The 22,342-nt window shown below is 46.2% G+C and overlaps 1 protein-coding gene across 1 annotated transcript in view; it reads left to right on the forward strand.

Moving 5' to 3' along the window:
- The window catches only part of LOC111152635 (amyloid beta precursor protein binding family A member 2), a 193,886-nt gene that overhangs the window by 146,140 nt on the left and 25,404 nt on the right, over positions 1–22,342 (forward strand). Inside the window, exons 4-5 of the mRNA XM_022511172.1 lie at positions 1,345–1,425; positions 2,515–2,551. Of these exons, the coding sequence (XP_022366880.1) occupies positions 1,345–1,425; positions 2,515–2,551 (118 nt within the window). The remainder of the gene's footprint in view (positions 1–1,344; positions 1,426–2,514; positions 2,552–22,342) is intronic.

The following is a 22,342-nucleotide window of genomic DNA, read 5'->3' on the forward strand; positions in this document are numbered from 1 at the left end:
TGAGACCTGAAACCAAAAAAATCCTAGAAGAAAACACAGGCAGTAATTTCTTTGGCATTGGTCATAGCACCGTTTTTCTAGATACATCTTCTGAGATAAGGGAAACAGAAGCAAAAATAAATGGTTAGGGCTTCATCAAAATAAAAAGCTTTTGCGCGACAAAGGAAGCCATCCACAAAACAAAGAGACAACCTACTGAATAGCAGAAGATATTGACAAATGATATATCCAGTAAGGAGTTAATCCCTAAAATATATATAAAGTTATGCAACTCAACACCAAAAAAAAAAAAAAAATTAAATAATGAGCAGAGACATGAATAGACACTTCTCCAAAGAAGGCAGACAGATGGTCAATGGGCACATGAACAAATGTCCACCATCTCTCAGCATCAGGGAAATACAAATGAAAACTACAGTGAGATATCACCCCACATGTGTCAGAATGGCTAAAGTCAAAAAAGATCAGCAATAACAAGCATTGGGAGGATGTGGAAAAAGGGAATTCTTTTGCACTGCTGGTGCAAAATTGATAAATTGATGCAACCACTGTGGAAAAGAGTATGGGGGTTCCTCAAAAAATTAAAAAATAGAACTACCATATAATTCAGTAATTCCACAGCTAGGTGTTTACCCAAAGAAAATGAAAACACTAATTTGAAAAGATATATGCACCTCATGTTTATTGTAGCATTATTTGTGATAGCCAAGATACAGAAGCAGTCCAAGTATCCAGTAGTAGAAAAATGGAGAAAGACGATGTTGCCTACATACACACAATGGAACATAGCTCAGCCATAAAAAAATACGATATCTTGCCATTTACAACATGGATGGACCTGGAGGGTATTATGCTAAGTGAAATAAGCCAGAGAGAGAAAGACAAGTACCATGTAGTTTCACTTATATATAGACTCTAAAAGACAGAACAGATGGACAAAAAACAAAAACAGACTCATAAATACAGAGAACAAACTGGTGGTTTCCAAAGGGTAAAGAGTAAGGGGGCGGTGATGGGCAAAATAGGGTAAGGGGATTGAGAGGTACAAATATCAAGTTATAAAATAAGTCATGGAGTTGAGAAGTAAAGCGTAGTAGAAGTAAAGCATAAGAGAAGTAAAGCATAATATTATAATCATGCTGTGTGGTGACAGATGGTAAAAAAATGATTCAAAAACATTTTATAAATATAAAAGAATACATGTTAATTGCAGAAGAGTTTAAATTACACATATACACGCACATACATACACGGGCATTTCATAAAGTTGTGTCATATCATATCTTGGTTTATTTCTCTAACATACAGAAGCACCATCTTCATCTTTCACTTCCCGGTTTCCAGGTTTGCAATGGCTTGGAGCAGCCGAGGAAGCAGCAGCGCTCTGATCTCAATGGACCTGTGGACAATAACAACATCCCAGAGGTAATTTTTTCCAAGGATAAGAGTTGTGGCTTAAGTTCCTAATATTGAAGTTACCACACCCCCATGGTCTGCTCACCCTCTCCACCATGTTCTTATCCCAGCCAGTGTCTTGGAAGTGGGGATTCAGTCAAGCAAAGTTGGGTGTCCCTGCAGGAAAAGGAAGGAAAGTTTCTTTCCTTCTGATTCAGGCTCATACCACTGTGGGTTCATATGTTTTCAATGGCGCGTGGGGTTGGGGGTAGGGAAGTTCATTTATGCTCCCTGGTTTGACAGAAACTTGTTCTACTCCATTATCTTACAGTTATGTTCTAAGTTAAGGTTACTCAATAATGGCACCATTGACATTTGGGCCAGAACATTCTTTGTTGTAAAGATTTGTCTTTTCCACTAAAGGATGTTTAGAAGCATCTCTGGCCTCTATCCACTAGATGCCAGTAGCACACAACCTCTTTGCCAAGCTGTAACAGCCAAAAGTGTCTACAGACATTACCCAATGTCCCCTTGGGGACAAAAAAATCATCCTGATTGAGAACCACTGTTTTAAACCCACAGCATGGTTTTGAAAAACAATCTTATATAGATTAACACTGCCTTGATGGAGGTTGTTAAAATGAGGCCTTAAACCAGTTATTTCCATTTTCTGGATGACATAGTTTGGATAGAATTTTCTAGCTTTGATGAAATAAGTCTGGCCACCCATAGAGTGGTGTCCAGTATCCTTTATCTTGCTTTTAAAGATGGGCCCTGGTAATTCTCATGCCCACCAATTGGAGAACTATTGGTTGTATGGTCTCTAGCCTCCCTTCTAGCAATGACATACTAATCTGGAGTCCCTAACTTTAAATGATGGCCCTTTGTACCCCAAGTTTTCCCATGGGAATGTTTCCATGTGTCCTGCCTAAACACCATGGTGCCTGAATGCCATTGGTTTGCTTTCTGGAGCTGACTTCTTAGGAACATCAGACACTCAGTGGGGTTTAGCTTTTCACATACAGTACTCTTCTTAGCCTAGATTTTTCAGGCCATCTACTTACACTGTCATGTGTGTGTTTTCTTTTCTTTTCTTTCTTTTTTTCTATTTCCCAATAGACAAAGAAGGTGGCATCATTTCCAAGTTTTGTGGCTGGTAAGTGACTTTGAATTTACTCTTAAAGAACAGTTGCATTTTTATCTCAAAGCAAATGGTATTTTTACCTTTGGTTTTCTCCTGCAAAGCTTGTGCAGAAAGCACACCTTCAAGGTAAAAACAGTGTTATAATAAGCAAAGGTGCTCAGGCATTTGGTTGGCGGAGTACTTTGTAAGCCCGTATTGTTGTGGAAGGGGGTGGTTCAGCTGATTAGGGAACAGTCAGCCATCCCATTGAATTACATCCCTTGACACTACTGATCAGGTTAATAGACTGAAATGTGTCTGTATAAGCAGCTTATTATGATCTAACACTTTTGATTAGGGTGGATATACTTGCATCCATATTCAGGCTATTACTTCTTTATTCTCCTTTTTTGAGGGGGTTAATATTGGATTTCAGCATTCAGTGTTGAGCCAACTTTGCACTGTCTGGCCTCAGGGAAACTTGGGCTGCTCCTTTCCAAGGTCCTCCAACAACACCATAAAGAGCCTCTTAAATAGGATGTTTCTTTAGCCAGGAGGCTGTTTCCTGCTGTTGCTAATGTTACAATAAAAAGTGTGGATTTTATGAATTCTTTCAGTAAGCTGGTAATTAATTTTTATGAATATTTATGGGAGTAAGGTAAATCACTCACCGGAGATAAGTAACTTTAAAACCTCTCCTACCCAGGGCGCCTGGGTGGCTCAGTGGTTAAAGCCTTTGCCTTCGGCTCAGGTCATGATCCCAGAGTCCTGGGATCTAGCCTCACATCGGGCTCTCTGCTCAGCAGGGAGCCTGCCTCCTCCTCCTCTCTCTCTCTGCCTACCTTTCTGCCTACTTGTGATCTGTCTGTCAAATAAATAAAAATCTTTAAAAAAAAAAAAAATAACCTCTCCTACCCTGGTTTTCTTTTTTAGTAAAGAGCTGACATCTGGGAAACTGAGACCCCCAAATCCCCTTTCAAGGGACTAGTTTGAACCAGGCTAACCCAATTCAAACTGGTTGAAAATGAATTGATTTGCTCAACCCAGTTTTGGCGGGTTCAACATTGTATTGGCTCAGTGTTGCTCAAACTAGATTAAAAACAGTTTCAGACTGTTGGAATCCATGTTATATTGTTCAAATAAACTTGATTCCATTTTGACCAACTCAAGTAGGCTCAAGTGGGTTTTGCCCAGGTATTTACATGTGGTGCTTATGGTTAAAACTGGATCAAATTGGTTTTCATCAGGTCACAGTAGATTGCGATAATTCCAATCTAAATGGCTAGTTGTAGTATTTTTCAGGAACTAATTATTGGCAGAAAGAGACAACACCTACTCCATGCCCGCATCGTAGGGTTGATTAGGTTTCTGATTCAGAGGACTGGACATCTCATAAATAGGGAAGACACACCACTTTCCTGGGTGGTGGGAATGCCAGGATGGCTTGTACCAGTCACACTGTTCCAGTGAGGTAGGCTCTTGTGGATCCAAGAAGCTCACTTTTCAAAGTATCATGGTGTCATTTGGGCAGGACTCTCTCAGACTGCCTAGGGGAATGGTTTGGGCATTAGACTCCCCTGTCTCTTGAGTCTGCCCCCTAACTAGAGGGGAAGGTAGTGGAGAAGGATCAGGAAGCACTATCAATGCCTAGGTGCTCTGAGAAGTACCACTCACTTGCAGCATTCCAGAAGTCTCACTTCCCTAAACCAGCTTAGAAATGTTATAAACCAAAATCAAAACAATGTGGGATGCCTCAAACCAGTTATGATGGGCTGAAACTGCCTGTCACCAGCTCAAACCAATGTGGATAGCCTTAATTTAGAATTTCCTGGGGCACCTCAGTGGCTCAGTTGGTTGAGTGTCCAACTCTTATTTTTTTGTTGTTGTTGTTTTTTTAATTTTTATTTATTTATTTGACAGACAGAGATCATAAGTAGGCAGAGAGGCAGGCAGAGAGAGAGAGGGGGAAGCAGGCTCCCTGATGAGCAGAGAGCCCGATGTGGGGCTCGATCTCAGGACCCTGAGATCATGACCTGGGCTGAAGGCAGAGGCTTAATCCACTGAGCCACCCAGGCGCCCCCAACTCTTGGTTTTGACTCCGATCATGGTTTCAGGGGCCTTGGATTGAGCCCCACGTCTGGCTTCACGCCTAATGGGGAGTCTTCTTGAGATGCTCTCTCTCCCCCTCTGCCCCTCCCCCTGGTTGCTGTTTCTCTTTCTAAAATCGGTGGTTAAATCTTTAAAAAAAGAAAAAAGAATCTCTGTTAGGCATGCCCATGGAGTATTTGTCAGAGATATTGGCCCCTGAGAACATGAGGGTCTTAAACTGGGATGGCTCCACACATCCTTCTTCAGGGGTGTTTCCTACCCTCAGGCTCCCTCTAGCTCCTAGACAACTGTGTGGACACTCCCAGAAGAGTCCAGCTGGAAAGCTGTATTTCCTGCCTTATTCTTTCTGAGGAAGCAGACTCATGTCTACTTGTACTTAGGAGGCCTTATGAATCTGAATGTTTAGTTGAACCTTAAAACACCTTGAAGACCAACTCAACAGTCTTCTCTTTGTCCCTCATTGACCAGACCTGTGCCACATGACCAGTGCCATGGACTTCAGGGTTGACTGGAGAATCAGATATTTGGCTTTCCGGGAAGGCAGGGGAGAAAGTCTGGAGATGAGGGAGCAGTTCCCCAATGTCTGCCATACCCCACCCATCCGGCAAGTGTTTCAAGGATGAGGGAGCCCCTAGGACTTGTTCAGTCCTCCAGCTGAAAGTCTGAAAAGTTGAGAAGACTTCGTATAACTGACAGGAAAGCAGGCTTTCCTCCTCCTCTGGGTGAGAAATCACACTGGAAGAAAACCTCCTTGGAGTTTTAAGAAGGGATGGCCTTCAGTCCCAGCACATGCCTTATTTCATACCTTGTAACTCTTAATAATAATGAAAGATAACAGTAACAGTCATAAGGACATAGGGACACCATCCTAACTTTTATTGGGCATTTAGTGTGCAAGTCCCAGGGATATGTGCTGTGCCCCTACTTCATGTCAGCCATCATAGGAGGGCTGATGCTTCTCCCCATTTGAGAGGTTAGGAAAAGTGGGGTTCAAGTAACTCATCTAAGGTCTGATGGCTGGGGGCCGGGGGCTGTGTCCTGGAGTGGTGAGGAACGGCGGGACCTGCAGGACCTGCAGTCCTCTACTGCAGGACATGGAAGCTGGCAGTGGCATGAGTCCAGGTGGACCAGATGGTTGTCTACCTCTGAATGAGTCTTTGTAAAAGTCTAGCTTTTCCATAAAACCAGAAATGGGTTCATTAAAACCAGAAGTTTGGTGCTGGTCCCAAGCAATGAAGCCTAACAGTGGCAGCTTTTGGACAAAACCACAAGGGCTGATAGAATTCTGCTCCTCATACTGTTCTAATCCAACAGCCAAAGCTTATGTGAGATGTCCTGAAACACTGCCCACCCCACCAACAGCTCTTGCCCTGTGCTAGAATGTGGCTTGTCCTCAGGTATCAGGGCCCTGGGATCCCTTACAACCTATCTCTACTTTGTAACTTCCCACCTTTGAGAACATGGGGACCCCCATCACTGCCGAGCTTGCCCCTCACACCTTCCTTCTCTTGGGGGTCCTCTTAGTGATAAAGCCACTTGTTTATTATCACGCAGTGAACACCTATGATTGGACCTCTTGAAAATGGGCAGTTGGGATGAACCTGTTCAGATGAGACTGCTGAACTGAAGGCTGCTCCCATCTCTTCCTCTTCAGCCCATCAGAGGGGCCAGGCTCCTGAGCCACAGAGCAGGCCTGAGGGGATGGGTCGGGCATGGGTCTGGGGTGCTATTAGCAGGAGGACCGGAGTAAGGTAAATCCCCAGCACCAGCGGGGCCCAGAGCGTTCCAAAGGGAGTTTATGAAAACCAAAATGACTTTCCTTTTTTACAAATAGTGTTTGATCTTGTCCAAATGGAGTTGTGAATAGGGATTAGACAGATTTTAAAATAGGAATTTTTATTCACTAGAGGTTTGTTATTTCTGAGTACTTCTTAGAACAAGTCAGAAGCCATAAGAATTAAAAATGCATTCTACCCTGGAAATCCTTATTTCCCTTCTCTGTCTTCATATCCCTGTACTTCTCCCTTTTCTGCCTACACATCCCCGACCCCTAATCCCTCTCTGCAATAGAAGCTACTGTTGAGTCTCTGGTGACTCATCCCAGAAGTTTCTTGGACATATACAAAACCATAGATCTTTTTCTTAAAATAGAGATTACACTTGGACACATGAGTCCTTACTTTTTCTTTTTTTTCCCCTTTTTTGAGATTTATTTATTTATTTGACACAGAGAGAGCATGTACACAAGCAAGGAGAATACAGGTTAACAGGAGAGGGAGAAGCAGTTTCCCTGCTGAACAGGGAGCCTGATGTGGGACTTGATCCCCGGACCCTGGGATCATGACCTGAGCCAAAGGCAGACGCTTAACGACTGAGCCAGGCACTCCTGCTTTTTCATTTCTCACTTCCCCTTGGAGATAAGCTACTATAGAGCCTCCTAATTATTAAGTGGCTGCCCAGGATTCAGGTTCATGGACATATGATGCATACTAATCAGTCCCCAGTGGACCACTTGTTTGGTTCTGGTCAGTGCAGCAGTGAGCAGCCTCATGGATGTGTCTCCATGATCATGTGCTGTGTTCCTTCACAGAAGCTGTTCCTAGATAGAGCAAGGTTGCAGGCCAGCCAGAAGCAACTTGGGTAGAAATGGCCCAAGAGGGAGACGGTGTCACCAGCTCTGTCAGCCATCTGGCTGTTTGGCCGTAGCCAAGCCAGTGGATGGAAAGTGGCATATTGATGGTTTTACTCTCAACATCCTCCATTGGAAGTGAAGCTGGGATGCCTGAGTGGCTCAGTTGATTAGGTGACTGCCTTTGGCTCAGGTCATGATCCCAGGGTCCTGGGATCCAGTCCCACATCGGGCTCTTTGCTCGGCAGGGAGCCTGCTTCTCTCTCCGATTCTGCCTGCAACTCTGCTGGCTTGTGCGCACGCTCGTGCTTTCTCTCTCTCTCTATCTGACAAATAAATGAATAAATAAAATCTTTAAAAAAAGAAGAAGAAGAAGAAGAAGAAGTGAAGCCAAATGCTGTTTCAAGCCTTTTTGGATTATCTGTTTTGTGTGTGTTGAGTTTGAGGAGTTCTTTATAGATCTTGAATATCAGTCCTTCGTCTGTATTGTCATTTGTGAATATCTTCTCGCATTCCGTGGGTTGCCTCCTTGTTTGTTGACTTTTCCTCTGCTGTGCAGAAGCTTTTGATTTTGATGAAGTCCCAAAAGTTCATTTTTGCTTTTGTTTCCTTTGCCTTTGGGGACATGTCTTGAAAGAAGTTGCTGTGGCCAATGTCAAAGAGGTTACTGCCTATGTTCTCCTCTAGGATTCTGATAGATTCCTGACTCACATTGAGGTCTTTTACCCATTTCAAGTTTATCTTTGTGTACGGTGTAAGAGAATGGTCGAGTTTCAGTCTTCTATACATATCTGTTCAAGTTTCCCAGCACCATTTCTTGAAGAGACTGTCTTTTTTCCATGGATATTTTTTCCTGATTGTCGAAGATTATTTGACCATAGAGTTGAGGGTCCATATCTGGGCTCTCTGCTCTGCTCAACTGGTCTGTGTGTCTGTTTTTGTGCCAGTATCATGCTGTCTTGGTGAACACAGCTCTGTAGTAAAGCTTGAAATCAGGTAACATGATGCCCCCAGTTTTATTTTTGTTTTTCAACATTTCCTTAGCAATTCGGGGTCTCTTCTGGTTCCATACAAATTTTTGGATTATTTGCTCCAACTCTTTGAAGAATACCGGTGGAATTTTGATCGGAATGGCATTAAAAGTATAGATTGCTCTAGGCAGTATAGACATTTTAACAATGTTTATTCTTCCGATCCAAGAGCATGGAATGGTCTTCCATCTTTTTGTGTCTTCTTCAATTTCTTTCATGAGTGTTCTGTAGTTCCTCGAGTACAGATCCTTTACCTCTTTGGTTAGGTTTATTCCCAGGTATCTTATGGTTCTTGGTGCTATAGTGAATGGAATCAATTCTCTAGTTACCCTTTCTGTATTTTCATTGTTAGTGTATAAGAAAGCAACTGATTTCTGTACATTGATTTTGTATCCTGCCACATTACTAAACTGCTGTATGAGTTCTAGTAGTTTGGGGGTGGAGTCTTTTGGGTTTTCCATATAAAGTATCACATCATCTGTGAAGATAGTTTGACTTCTTCATTGCCAATCTCAATACCTTTCATTTCTTTTTGTTGTCTGATTGTTGTTGCTAGGACTTCTAGTACTATGTTGAACAAGAGTGGCAAGAGTGGACATCCTTGTTATATTCCTGATCTCAAATGGGAAGGCTGTCAGCTTTTCCCCATTGAGGATGATATTTGCTGTGATTTTTTCATAGATAGATTTTATAAAGTTTGGAATGTTCCAAACATAATCAAGAATGGATGCTGTATTTTGTCAAATGTTTTTTCTGCATCAATTGAGAGGACCATGTGGTTCTTTTCTCTTCTCTTATTGATTTGTTCTATCACATTGATTGATTTGTGAATGTTGAACCACCCTTGCATGTCAGGGATAATCCCACCTGGTCATGGTGGATAATCTTTTTAATGTATTGTTGGATCCTATTAGCTAAGATCTTGTTGAGAATCGTGGCATCCATATTCATCAGGGATGTTGGTCTGAAATTCTCCTTTTAGGTGGGGTCTTTGCCTCATTTGGGGATCAGGGTAATGCTGGCTTCATAAAAAGAGTCAGGAAGTTTCCCTTCTATTTCTATTTTTTGAAGCAGCTTCAGGAGACTAGGTATTATTTCTTCTTTGACTGTTTGGTAGAATTCTCTGGGGAATCCGTCAGGTCCTGGGTTCTCATTTTTTGAGAGGTTTTTTTTTTTTTTTTTTTTTTAATCACTGCTTTAATCTCGTGACTAGATATTGGTCTATTCAGGTTGTCAATTTCTTCCTGATTCAGTTTTGGAAGTTTATAGGTTTCCAGGAATGCATCCATTTCTTCTAGGTTGCTTAACTTACTGGCATATAACTGTTGATAATATTTTCTGATGATTGTTTCTATTTCCTTTGTGTTAGTCATGATCTCTCCCTTTTCATTCATAATTTTATTAATTTGGGTCCTCTCTCTATTCTTTTGGATTAGTTTGGCCAGTGGTTTATCAGTCTTATTGATTCTTTCAAAAAACCAGGTTCTAGTTTCATTGATGTGTTCTACTGTATCTCTAGTTTCTATCTCATTGATCTCTGCCCTAATCTTGATTCTTTCCCTTCTTGTGTGTGGGGTTGGCTTAATTTGTTGTTGATTCTCCAGTTCTTTAAGGTGTAAAGACAGCTGGTGTATTCTGGATTTTTCAGTTTTTTTTTGAGGGAGGCTTAGATGGCTGTGTATTTCCCCCTTAGGACTGCCTTTGCTGTATCCCATAGATTTTGTACGGCTATGTCTTCATTCTCATTGGTTTCCATGAATTGTTTAAGTTCTTCTTTGATTTCCTGGTTCATCCAAACATTCTTAAGCAGAGTCGTCTTTAGCTTCCAAGTGTTTGAATTCCTTCCATACTTTTTCTTGTTGTTGAGCTCCAGTTTCAAAGCACTGTGGTCTGAGAATATGCGGGGAATAATCTCAGTCTTTTGGTATTGGTTGAGCCCTGATTTGTGACCCAGTATGTGGTCTATTCCATGTGTACTTGAGAAGAATGACTATTCTGTTGTTTCAGGGTGGAATGCTCTGGATATATCTATGAGGTCCATCTGGTCCAATGTGTCATTCAATGCTCTTGTTTCTTTATTGATAGTCTGCTTGGATGATTTGTCTAATACTGAGAGTGGCGTGTTAAGATCCCCTACTATTAATGTATTCATATCCATATGACTCTTTATTGATTAATTGTTGTCGTATGTAGTTGGCTGCTTCTGTATTGGGGGCATAAATATTGACCATTTTTCAATTGTTAGATCTTCTTGGCGGATAGGCTCTTTAAGAATGATATAGTGTCCTTCTTTATCCCTGACTACAGCCTTTAGTTTAAAGTCTAATTTATCAATCTGAGAATTGCTACCCCAGCTTTCTTTTGAGGCCCATTGACATGAAAGATGCTTTTCCATCCCTTCACTTTCAGTCTGGATGTATCATTAGGTTCCAGATATGTCTCTTGTAGACAGCATTAGGATGGGTCCTGTCGTTTTATCCAATCTACAACCCTGTGTCGTTTTATGGGAGCATTTAGGTCGTTTACATTGAGAGTAATTATTGAAAGATATGTTTTTATTGACATCATGTTACCTGTGAAGTCCTTGTTTCTATAGATTGTCTCTGTAAAATTTCTGTTCTATGTCACTCTTGGTTCTTTCTTCTTTTATGGAATCCCTCTTAATATTTCTTGTAATGCCTGCTTGGTGGCTACATGCTCTTTTAAACCTTACTTGTCTTAGAAGCTCTTTATCTCTTCATCCATTCTGAATGTCAGCCTTGCTGGATAAAGTATTCTTGGCTGCTTGTTCTTCTCATTTAGTGTCCTGAATATTTCTTACCAGCCCTTTCTGGCTTGCCAGGTTGCTGTTCTGACAGGTCTGCCGTTATTCTGATGGACCTTCCTCTGTACATAAGGACTCTCTTCCCCCTAGCTGCCCTCAGGAGCTCTTGTCTAAAATTATGATTCATCAGTCTCACAATCAAGTGTCTTGAGGTCTTTCTAGATTCGTTGATCTTGGGGGATGTCCTTTCTGCCTCAGGGACATGAATGCTGGATCCATTCCCCAGAATGGGAAATTTTTCATCAAGAATTTGTTCAACTATATCTTCTAGTCTTCTTTCTTTCTCCTCCCCCTCAGGGATCCCAGTAATTCTGACGTTGGAACGTTGGAACGTTTCATGGCATCATTTATTTCCCTAATTCTGTTTTCATGGTTTCCAAGGTGTTTTTTCCATCCTTCCTCCTGACCCTTTTTCTCTATCAGTTTGTCCTCTAGATCACTAATTCTTTCTTCTGCCTTGGTTTACCTTAGCTGTTAGAGTATTTAGATTAGATTGGATCTCATTGATAACATTTTTAACTTCTTCCCGAGGAGACTTTCACTTCTGTCCTTAGAGATTCCATGTTGTCACTAATGGTTTTCTCCAACTAGCCATTGCCTGGATAAATGTTAAGTCTGAATTCTCTTTCTAATATACTGTTTACATCCATATCCAGTAGTTCTGATGGAGAGGGCACAGTCTCTGAATTTTTCCTCTGTTAGGTGTTCCTCCTCCTAGTCATGCCACAATCTAGGCAAGGTGCACCCTCTCCACTGATGTCTTCTGCCCCATACAGATCCTGAAGTGTATAATCTTACATCTCAGGCTGATTTCATGGGTATTTCAGAGCGTTCTGGTAGATAATTAGATCACTTTAGCGGACTGGTTGAAATCCACCTTGCCCCTCCTCAAGCCATCAGCTACTTCTTCCAGGAATATATACACATTCATTTCTTTCTAATTTTAGGATATAATTCCATCAGTAACGAGAGGGGAGAGTCAGCAGCTTAGATCTGATGGAGACCCAGTGTCCCCAATAAGTGGCTGGTGACATCTACAGAGTCCACAACAGGAAGTAGGCCATGCCTTGCAGAAGTCCCTGCTGGCAAGCACCGCGTATGTCAGGAAGGCCTCTCTGCCCTTCAGGGAGCTAGTAACACACACCAGCCAGGCCTGGCCCCAGCGTGTGGTCAATCAGTGGCCGACCCTGCCCCAAGGCCTTCTGGACAACACCAGCCAGGTGGAGCAGGAGACTACCATCATCTTTTGATATTTTTGCATTTTTAAAATTTTCATTTAAATCCCAGTTCGTTCTCACACAGTGTTACGGGTATTTTCAGGTATGTAGTATAGTGATTGAATACTTCCATGTATCACCGAGTGCTCATCACAAGTGCCCTTCTTCATCCCCACCACCTGTTTCCCCCATCCCTCACCCCCACCCCTTCAGTAACCATCAGTTTGTTCTCTCTATTTAAGAGTCTGTTTCTTGGTTTGCCTAACTCTCTTTTTTCCCTTTGCTCATCTGTTTTATTTTTTTCTCATTCCACATATGAGTGAAATCATATGGTATTTATCTTTCTCTGACTTACTTCACTTAGCATACTATTCTCCACCTCCATCCACATCATTGCAAATGGCAAGATTTCATTCTTTATTACGGCTGAATAATATTCATCTGTGTGTGTGTGTGTGTGTGTGTGTGTGTGTGTGTGTGTGTGTGTGTCTACTTCATCTTCTTTATCCATTTATCAGTTGATGAACACTTGGGCTTCTCCCAGAGTTTGGCTGTTGTAGATAATGCTGCTATATACATTGGGGTACATATATCCCTTTGAATTAGTATTTTGTATTCTTAGCATAAATACCAGTAGTGCAATTGCTGGGTTGTACAGTAGTTCCATTTTTAACTTATTGAGGAACCTCTATACTTTTACTTTTTTAAAAATGCATTTTATTTTACTATTATTATTATTATTTTAGAGAGAGGAAGAACATGAGAGTGAGCATGAATTGGGGGAGGGGCAAAGGGAGAACGAGAGAGAGAATCTTAAGCAGACTCCATGCTCAGCACAGAGCCCCATGTGGGGCTCAATCTCATGACCTTGAGATCATGACCTGAGCCAAAATCAAGAGTCAGTCGCTCAACCAACTGAGCCACCCAGGCGCCCCTCCATATTTTTACTGTGCTGAACATTTTCTATCATCAATTGTATCTGTCTTTTTCCTTTGAAGCTACTAAGTTTTTGAGATTAGTATGACCTTAACACTCTTTTTAAAAAAAGATTTTATTTATTTACTTGGAGAGAGCATGCAGGAATGGGGGGAGGGGCAGAGGGAGAGGGAGAGACAGCACCTCAAGCAGACTCCATGCTGAGCGTGGAGCCAGACGCTGAGTGTGGAGCCAGACGCAGGGCTCGATCCCATGACCCTGAGACCACAATCTGAGCTGAAATCCAAGAGTTGGACACTCAAACAACTGAGCCACCCAGGTGTCCCAACCTTTACACTCTTACTATTATTTTTTTTCCTTCTAGAACTTTTATGATTTTTTCACTTGAGTTCCATATTTAATATTTCTGGAATTTATTTTGGTATATGGATCCAGAAAGAATTACATTTTAATCATTTTCTTGCAAACAGCTAGTCATTTGTGCCAAAACCATTCCATAAATTTTTCCCTCTCTGATTTGAAATGCTGCCTTTATCATATAATACATCGTCCTTTATACTGAGGTCTGTTTCTGGATCTCCATTGAGGGTCCAGAACCAAGCTGCTTTATTTAATTGAGGATTTAGAGTGCATTTTATTACCTGGCAGGCCAATGTCTGCCTTCTGTCACTGTCATTTCTGTTCAGAACTTCCCTGGATCCTCTTGTGTATTTTCTTTTCCATAGAACTTGAGAATTAGCTTATCAGTTACACAATAAAAATTCCTATTGGCATTTTTATTTGACATGCATTACATTTATCTTTATGTTAGTATATGAAATGGCAGAAGCCTCCATTTGAAACCCCATTTGGGAAATCTAGGCCCTGCTGATCTCTCTGTCTCTGGCCAACAGCCTCGTAAGTGAACTTGGAAGTGGATCCTCCCTTGTTCTGAATGGCTGCAGCCTTGGGAGAGCCCCTGAGCCAGAAACACGGAGCCCAGGGGCACCAGTGTCCCCCTGCCCACAGAAACTAACAAATCCTTATCATTTTCAGCTGCGAAGTTTGGGACAATTTGTGATGCATATATAGAGATAACTAATATCCCATGTTTTTAAGATAAGCATGTCATGATTCATACTGATTTTAAGATAAAATGCACCATGATTCATATTGTCAGGACTGTAGGGTTTTTACATTTGTACCTTTTCCCCATCCTCAAGGACACCCACCTAATTCTGCATTTGTTTTATTCTATCAATCATACGATAGTCTCAGAGTAATAAGACCAACATCACCAAGGACATGTGATTATAGATACAATTCAGGATTCATTTGCATTGACTTTGGTCTTCAGAGGATAGCCCAGGAGGGATGTACTGTTAAATTACTGCATTTTGAAATCATTCAGAATAGTTCTCTTCATTACCATGTCACGACTGCATTCACATTTAGATGCATTTTTTTTTCTTTAGGAATTTGTTTTTTTCATTGAATTTTGTCTTATAATTATATAAAATACTTACATGGTTCTGAAGTCAAGTATAGAAAACAGGATGTCTGTGAAGGCGTCTAATTTCTTACCCCATTACCCCACCTCCCAAATCGTTTCCTCCCGCTGGGGATTACCAGTTTTAACATTTCACCTATTTTTAGTATCTTAGGTGGATCTTCCCCTTTCTTAGATAAATGGTAATGAGTTAACACGCTTTTCTCCATCTTCCCCCCCCTTTTTTAAAGAGATTTTATTTATTTATTTAACACAGAGAGAGAGTGTGTAAGTGGGTGGGGGCGGGTAGCAGAGGCAGAGGGAGAAGCAGGCTTCCCCCCAAGCAGGGAGCCCAATACTATGTGGGGCTCGATCCCAGGACTCTGGGATCATGACCCAAGCTGAAGGCAGGTGCTTAACCCACTGAGCCACCCAGGTCCCCACCCCCCGTATTGTTTTTTACACCTAACTCCAAGCCCTGGAGATTATGCCGAGTTCTACCCACTGCAGAGCAGTACATGGAGGTGCCCTGTGCTGTTTGGACGCCTGCTACGTGGATGGATGTCCCCTAGGCTGGAACATTTGGGTGGTTTCCAGGATTTTGTTCTTAGAAATAGTGCCACAGTGAGCAGCTTTATGCCTGTGCCTTTCCCTGTTTTTGGCCAGTTTTTGCATTCATTCTGCTTTTTCTGGGATGTCATTCTCAGGCCCAAGTGTGTGTTTAGGACCTGACTTGGGTAGATCTGTCCACGGAATAGCTTGGCCTTGACCTTCCTTGACTCTTTCTCTTCCTCTGACCGCCGGTGACTTTATCTCACTTGTTGGGGGTCTAATGATCCATGCTGTGGAACTTTCACATCCTTTCCTTTGGTGATGACCCAGCCTGTCCTGCAGCCCCAGGCAGACCCTCGCCCCAGTGAATGTTCCGAGGCTCTGGTTTCTCAGACGGCATCTTCTCTTTTATTGTAGCCCCCTTATGGAGGTCCCCTTTAACAGGGGCTTCTGGGAGGCCCAGCTCAGCCCACGGCAGTGGTAGCTATCTGGCTCTGGGACAGGCCGGTGTGTGTGGGGGGACTGGTATTCAGGGCAGGTGGAGCCCTGCCAGAGCCCAGAGACCACGCCCCAGGTCTGTCGGCAGAAGGCCTGACCTGAGGTCCAACTTCATGACTCTGAGGTTCATCCCCTCCTGCCTCAGCCACTGTTGACACAGCTTCCCTTCCCCGGACCAGCTCTCGCCCTCATTTCAGTGGCTTGCCTGGCGTGTGGCCTCAGCACTTGGCCTGCTCCTAGCCCCTCCTCCCTGTCCTGTCTCCTCAGAGCCACGGCCCCTCCTCCTAGCTGAGACCAGTCCCTCTCTGTGCTTGTGAACCTCACCCAATTTGATGTGTTTTCTCTCCCATATCTTCCACTCTCCCCTCTGTGGGCTTCTGAAAGCATCCGTCCTGGCCCGCATGTGTCCATAGCCAGCACTCCACCACACGCCACAACCCTCTGTCTGGCTCTCCGAGATCACTGCTGGCCTCCTGGTCACTGTGCACAAGAAACGCAAGGGCTCCTTTCTCCTCCTGCCAGCATGGGCACAGCTGAACCTGCCCCTGGGCACAGGGTGCTGGAGCTCAGTGGAGCTGAGTCCTAGGACCTCTCCCCACCATGTGCCCCTCCCCTGATGATTCTTCTGTGTCTGCACCAACACGCAGTTTATCAGGACCCCTGAGTCCAGCTGCCTCCTGAGCGCCTTGGAAGATTCCCAGTTTCCTGCATCTAGATGTGCAGAATACCCACCCCCAAGGCCAGTCCCCTCCCCAGCATCCCCTTCTCATAGCTGCAGCTTTGTCCATCCCATGGTATAACCTGCTTCCCAGCACTCCTCCTGTGGAATTGAATCTCCAGAGTGGATCCAGTGTGTCGCTGTCTCTGACACCATCATCATGCTGGTCCACACCGTCAGTACTATCACCGCCACCACCACCCACCACCACCACCACCACCGCCATCATCATCATCATCATCATCATCACTCATTCACTCACTTGCTAGGACAGCTGCAGTAGCCTCCTGGATTCTCTCCCTTCTTCCCTTCTGTGGTTTGCCTCTCTGTGGCCAGAGTTGCTTTGGAAAGATAGAGAGGTTGGGCCACGTCCCTGACCAGTACTCTGCAATGGCAGTCCTTGGTGTAGCCCCAGGATCCTTGCCTCCAGCTGGCACTCTCTCTGCAGCCTCAGTTTGTTGCAAATGTTGGCCCGCTCCGTGCACCCAGGCAGTTTGCATGTTTTGTAGCTTTTGAAAGGTGCTATACACTGTCACCCCAGAGCCTTTGCACCTGCTCTTGCCTGAGCCTGGAAAGCTCTCTTCTCTTTTCCCTCTATGATTTTTTAATCCCTTTGCATCCTCCAGGTCTCAGCTTAGAGAGCAGCTACCCCCAGCTTCTCAAGGTCATACTCCCCTGTTGCTCCTTCACAGGTACAGCGTCCTTCCTTCATGGCTTCACCACATGCCATCCTGATGTGTTTATTCGGTGACTGTGGGACTGATGTTGGCCTGTGAGCTCCACATTTTCTGTCCTCATGGGAGGGCTCAAAAATCCTAGTACCTGAATCAGTGGCAGTGGTCTTGTGCAAAGTCATTGACCCCATGGGCACTGTCCTTATTTGTAAAATTGGGACACCGAGATCTGCTTCATGAGGGTGTTGAGGACCAAGTAGAACTAGACCTTTGTTACACACAGAGGTCTGGTGTGTCAGGGGTGAGGGCTGTTCTCAGAGACCTTTCAGATACACACTCACACGCCCGTCCTCTGCTGTGCTCTGGCTCTACCCATCAGTCCCCTCCCCAGAAGACAAGCAGAAGCAGGCACAGGTCTTGAAATTAATGAGATCACCTGGATCCAGGCCACTTGTGGGAAGCCTCTGTTCACCACCCACCTTCAAGATAATTTCCCCCAAAGGTGTCAGGGATAGAGGCTCCAAGGCATGACCCTGTTGGACCTCTCACCCCTTTCCCTGCTCAGAGAGGTCTGCAGGGCTTAGGTTTTCCAACAGACATTTCAAACAGAAGCTTCCTTCAGGAGGAAGGAGCCTGGAACAGCCTATTCTTCACGTCCAAACTGTGCAGATCCATTCTGCATATGCTGACGTTTGTACGGTCACAACAAGAAACTCACAACAAGAAAACAGAAGTCAGCGATCATTCTCTGAGGACACAGGATGGCCTTTAAACCTCTTTTTATTCTTTTGTCGTTCTGTCTCCCTCTGGTGGTCTTGGCCTAGGGTTAGTTCAAGAGTTGAGCCAAAGAAGAACAATTTATGCCCAGCCGTAGAGGGCCCGCTGCTTTCGTATCGTCATGAGGCTGTGTGATTTGTGGTTCTGCATTTCTTGATCGGAGTTGAGAGCGGTGTCTGTGAGCCTGAGACGCCCGCCTCCCCACACCGGCCACTCTTCTCTGCTTCCTAATAAGTGTGCAAGTGCGAGTGGGTCTGACAGGCGGGCAGGAAGCTGAAGGCACCGTTTTTGTTTTGTATTGTTTCCTTTTTGAAAGAAAGAGCAAGGCAGGGATGACAAGAGCCTCCGGCGGAGGTGGGCGTCTTTTGGAGTTGTAACAAAGACCGGAATCTTTCTCCGGCCTCTTCCCAGGGAGCAGGCGCCCATGGGTGCTGGCGGTGGACCCCACTGCCCAGGATGGGTGCCCTTCGTACCCCACAGCAGTCTGGGTTCCCAGATCTGCTGGGGCTCATTCCGGGCTGGGGGAGCAGCTTTTAATGTATCTACTCAGGGACGTAGACTGCAAGAGGATGTGAATTTCAGAAAGGTGTGGCGAGCTGCAAGGAGAAAGACAAAGGACATTGGCTTAGAGGGTGGGAGTCTATTCAAAAGGCAAGGCCTAACCTCCCACCCCCAGGGACGGGTTCCACAGAGAGCCATTTGACTCCTGCCCCATAGATAGGGCGTGAAGACCCTTGTCCAGGCCCAGGCCATGGGTGCTGGCTGAGGGTGTGGGCGCTGTGGGCCAGCAGTTACCTCATGGCTGCTGGGACCGCGGGACTTTCCTGCAGAACGTGGCACCATCTACTGGTCAGTAGTGGTCATTGCAGGGAGGACGAGTGGCTTGGCCCTGCTATGTATGGGGTGACCATCGCAAATGATGGGCACTTGGAACTACACTTACTGGAAAGAATGAGGCCTGAGGGGAAGATGGCATAAGATAGCAAAAATGGACACACTTCAGTCAGAAGCCCTGAGGGGCAGGGTGGGAAGTTCCACCGTGGGACTGGCCATCCTCTTTCCCTCTGTGGGGGTGGCACCTGCCTTCCCCTAGCGAGTGACAGGTGCCAGTGGGCCCACAGTGCACACCAGGGCTGCTGATGGATGGACAGGGAGGGGTTCCTCCCTCCATACCCCTTCCCATTCTGCAGCTGTCCCCTCCCATCTCTTACTCTTTTACCATGAGGTCGCCAGCTCTGGCCAGCTGGAGGGGGGTTGTCATCTCTAGAGGTAGGACCAAGGTGCCTGAGATGGAAGGAGCCACCAGGAATCCTGCCCTTGGGACCTGGCGCTTTGTAAAGAGCCAGCCCTGCCAGGGAAAGCAGGTGCTGGCCTGGCCTCTCAGCAGCTTTGCTCCTAAGATGACAGGGGAGGAGGAGGGCTGGTGTGCTGAAGGTCAGGTTTGCCCAGAGGGGTGCTCTTCAGTGTCACTGGGGCGTGTATGTAATGTGAAATCCCAGAACCCACCCGATGGGACTGGGGCCTCTTCAGGCCCTTGGGCTCTGAACACGATTCTGGACACAGAGGAGCTGCTTGGGATCTTCTTCTGTCCCTCCGTCCCCTACTTCAGCTCCAGGGGTTTTAAATCTGGCACCTCCCCCTGCCTCGTATGGTACCAGGTTTGGAGAGGTTTGTACCACTTTGTACCTGCAGCGTGGGGACTCCCCACGTCAATGACAGTGGAGGTCATTGTGCCAGATGTGGCTGCCTTTGAGTATGGCCCCTGCTCTGTCCCTTAACATCAGTGTGACCATGGTGTCCTTTTGTCGTCTGAGCCTCGGTGGGCTGTCAGGCCATGTGCCCACAAGACCATGTGAGCGCACTCACTGGCCTTGGACCCTGCCCGCTGGCATTGCTGCTGCCCCCCTCATCTGGTGCTTGAGGCCCTGCCTCGGCTAAGTGCTATGACGTGTCTTTTGACTTACGTAGAAATGAAATCTAAGACTTCGTTAACTAATGACTTGTACTTTACATGCTTTTAGCATTTATGAAGCTCATCCTATTAATCTTACCTTTGCAAAAACCTAAGAAGATAGAAATCAGGAGTTCCCCCTCACCCCATTTCACTGGTGAGTAAATTGAGTCCCCCCCCAAAAAGAGAGAGAGAGAGAGAGAGAGAGAGATGACTGTTCCAAGAGCACAAAGTCTTTTCGAGCAGGACAGTTGGAAGAGCTCAGACTCCCGCCATGTCCCTGGATCCATGGCAGGCTCTGTGGGACCCTAAAGGGCTGTCCCCACCTCCCTTCAGACCCCGAGAGGGGTCCCAGAAAATAACACACTCCTTTTCAAGGATTTCCTTTTGCATCACGCAGGTCTGTGCTCACCGTGGCTTCTGAGAGCAGCCTTCCCTTTCTTCATCAGATGCAGGCTGCACCCCTGTCCCCCTCACACCGGGGTTTGCTTCCTGCCTCCTAATTCTCATTGTCTGAGAAGACCTTGCTTGTTTGTTTGCTTTTCTTACTCAGCTCTCTAAGAGAGGGCACCTCCTTGCCTTAGTTCCAGTCCTTGTTGTGGCTGTCCCAAAGCCCCCACGGAGTGTCCCTCAACATTGACAGTGGGAGGGGGAGGGGCAGGTGCCTTCCTTCTCTGCAGAACTGGGAGGGGTGGCCCATTCCGCACCCCACCTGCACAGATACCCCAAGTGCTTGTTGCCGTATTAAAATGCTCATGACTTTAACATGGCTTGCTGAGCCCTTCTTCTAAGCTCCGGCCCGGCCCTCACTGCATCCTGCATGGGCCCTGGGGTGGGTGGTCCTGGGGTCAGAGGCCTGGGGAGTTGTAGGCTCCAAAATGGGCCCCCTTTCCTAGACAGCCCTTCTTGTCCTTGGTTCTCTGAGAGTCCTGCCTGCTGCGGGGGGCACGGGGTGCCGGGCCACCCGCTGCCAGGATGGCCTTCCTCTGGGGTCTCCACAGTGTTCCGAACTCCTCTTTCTCTTGTGTTTGGGCTTGTGGTCATAGAGAGGCTTTATGACCTTGATAGTGTAAGGTGCCTGCCCGCAGGGGCGCCTCATTGTATCTGCAGGCCCTGACGTCATGGTGGGCACTTGGTCTCGGACCTCCCAGTGGGTGCACAGACCTGCTTCGGAGGGGTGGTTCTGTGGGCTCAGGAGCCATGTGAGAAGCTCTGTGGACACTCCTGTGTACCTACATGGGTGTGGGCGCTTGTACACACATGCACGTGTGTGTGTGGAGGGGTGAGGGCTTGTTGACCCGTGATGGACTCTCTGTGAAGTGAGAAGCTCTGGGAGGAGCCCTCAGAGTCCTCTGCACTGAGGTCCCACCACCCAGGTCTCTGCGGGCCCCACCAGAGCCAGCACCAGCTGGAGGCCAGAGTGGGCAGCCCGGGAGGCGGTGGGTAGGCTGGGCTAGAAGGGAAGGCACCGTCATTCCACGTGGCCACTTGCACGGACCTTTGGGGAAGGTAGCAGTGATGACGGTTCAGATCAAGGAATGCTTGATCTGAACATGCACGTGCATGTGCTTTTCCGGGGTGTCTTTTAAATACTGGAAAGGTGAACTTATAAAACTGCCAGAAGCTAGGGTACCCCCTGGGCCTTACAGCCCACCTGGCCCCAGCCCCCAACCTCCACCCCTAATCCCTCCCACCACCAGCCCTCAACCCAGAGTTCACCCCCCACCCAACCCCTGATACCCTCTTCTCAAGGCCCCCTGTGCCCACCCCCCTCCTTGGCTTTCACACCCCCGGGGCTGTGGAGCACTTGGACCACCACCTGTCTGCTGCCACAGGCAGTGTCCAATGGATCCAGAAATGCCAGCTGTGTGGGAAGAGCTTTCCCAGAGGAAAGGATGTGGTGGGGAGACCACCCAGAGGGGCAGCTCTCCCCCTCCAGACCTAGGCCCCACTTTCTCCTGTCTCCCCTCCCCCACCCAAGGCTCTTGAAAGGACCTCTTCACTTGGTTCTGGAACAGAAGATGCTTCTTTCCTCCAGACGCAGATGAGGGGCTGGGAGAGGCACTTGGGGAAAGGCTTTGCCAGCAGACTGTGGGAGTCACGGGGGTGTCCATCCTGGGGGGAGGACCAGGTAGGCTCTGTGAGAGCCTCTTAGAGAGGGCTGGGGGGCTGAGGGGTGGGGTTTGTTCCCTGAGGGTTTGGGGGAGCCTCCCAAAACTTATCCGAGATCCCTAGAACAAACATCTGAGCCCCCAAGAGGAAGGGGTGCATCCTCTGGGCGCTGCTAGGGAGGCTGTCAAGGTCAGTGGGGAGCAAGAGAGGGGGTCCCCAGGGCAGTGGTGTCAGGATGCGAGGGCCCCCACAATTCTGTGGTTCATGACCTGGGGCGTTCCTAAGGTGGGACCTGCCGGGCCCATTATTACTAACAGATTCCTTTCAA

The sequence above is a fragment of the Enhydra lutris genome, unplaced genomic scaffold (assembly GCF_002288905.1).
Source record: "Enhydra lutris kenyoni isolate GAN:26980312 unplaced genomic scaffold, ASM228890v2 scaffoldscaffold29, whole genome shotgun sequence".
In the NCBI taxonomy this organism is placed as follows: domain Eukaryota; kingdom Metazoa; phylum Chordata; class Mammalia; order Carnivora; family Mustelidae; genus Enhydra; species Enhydra lutris.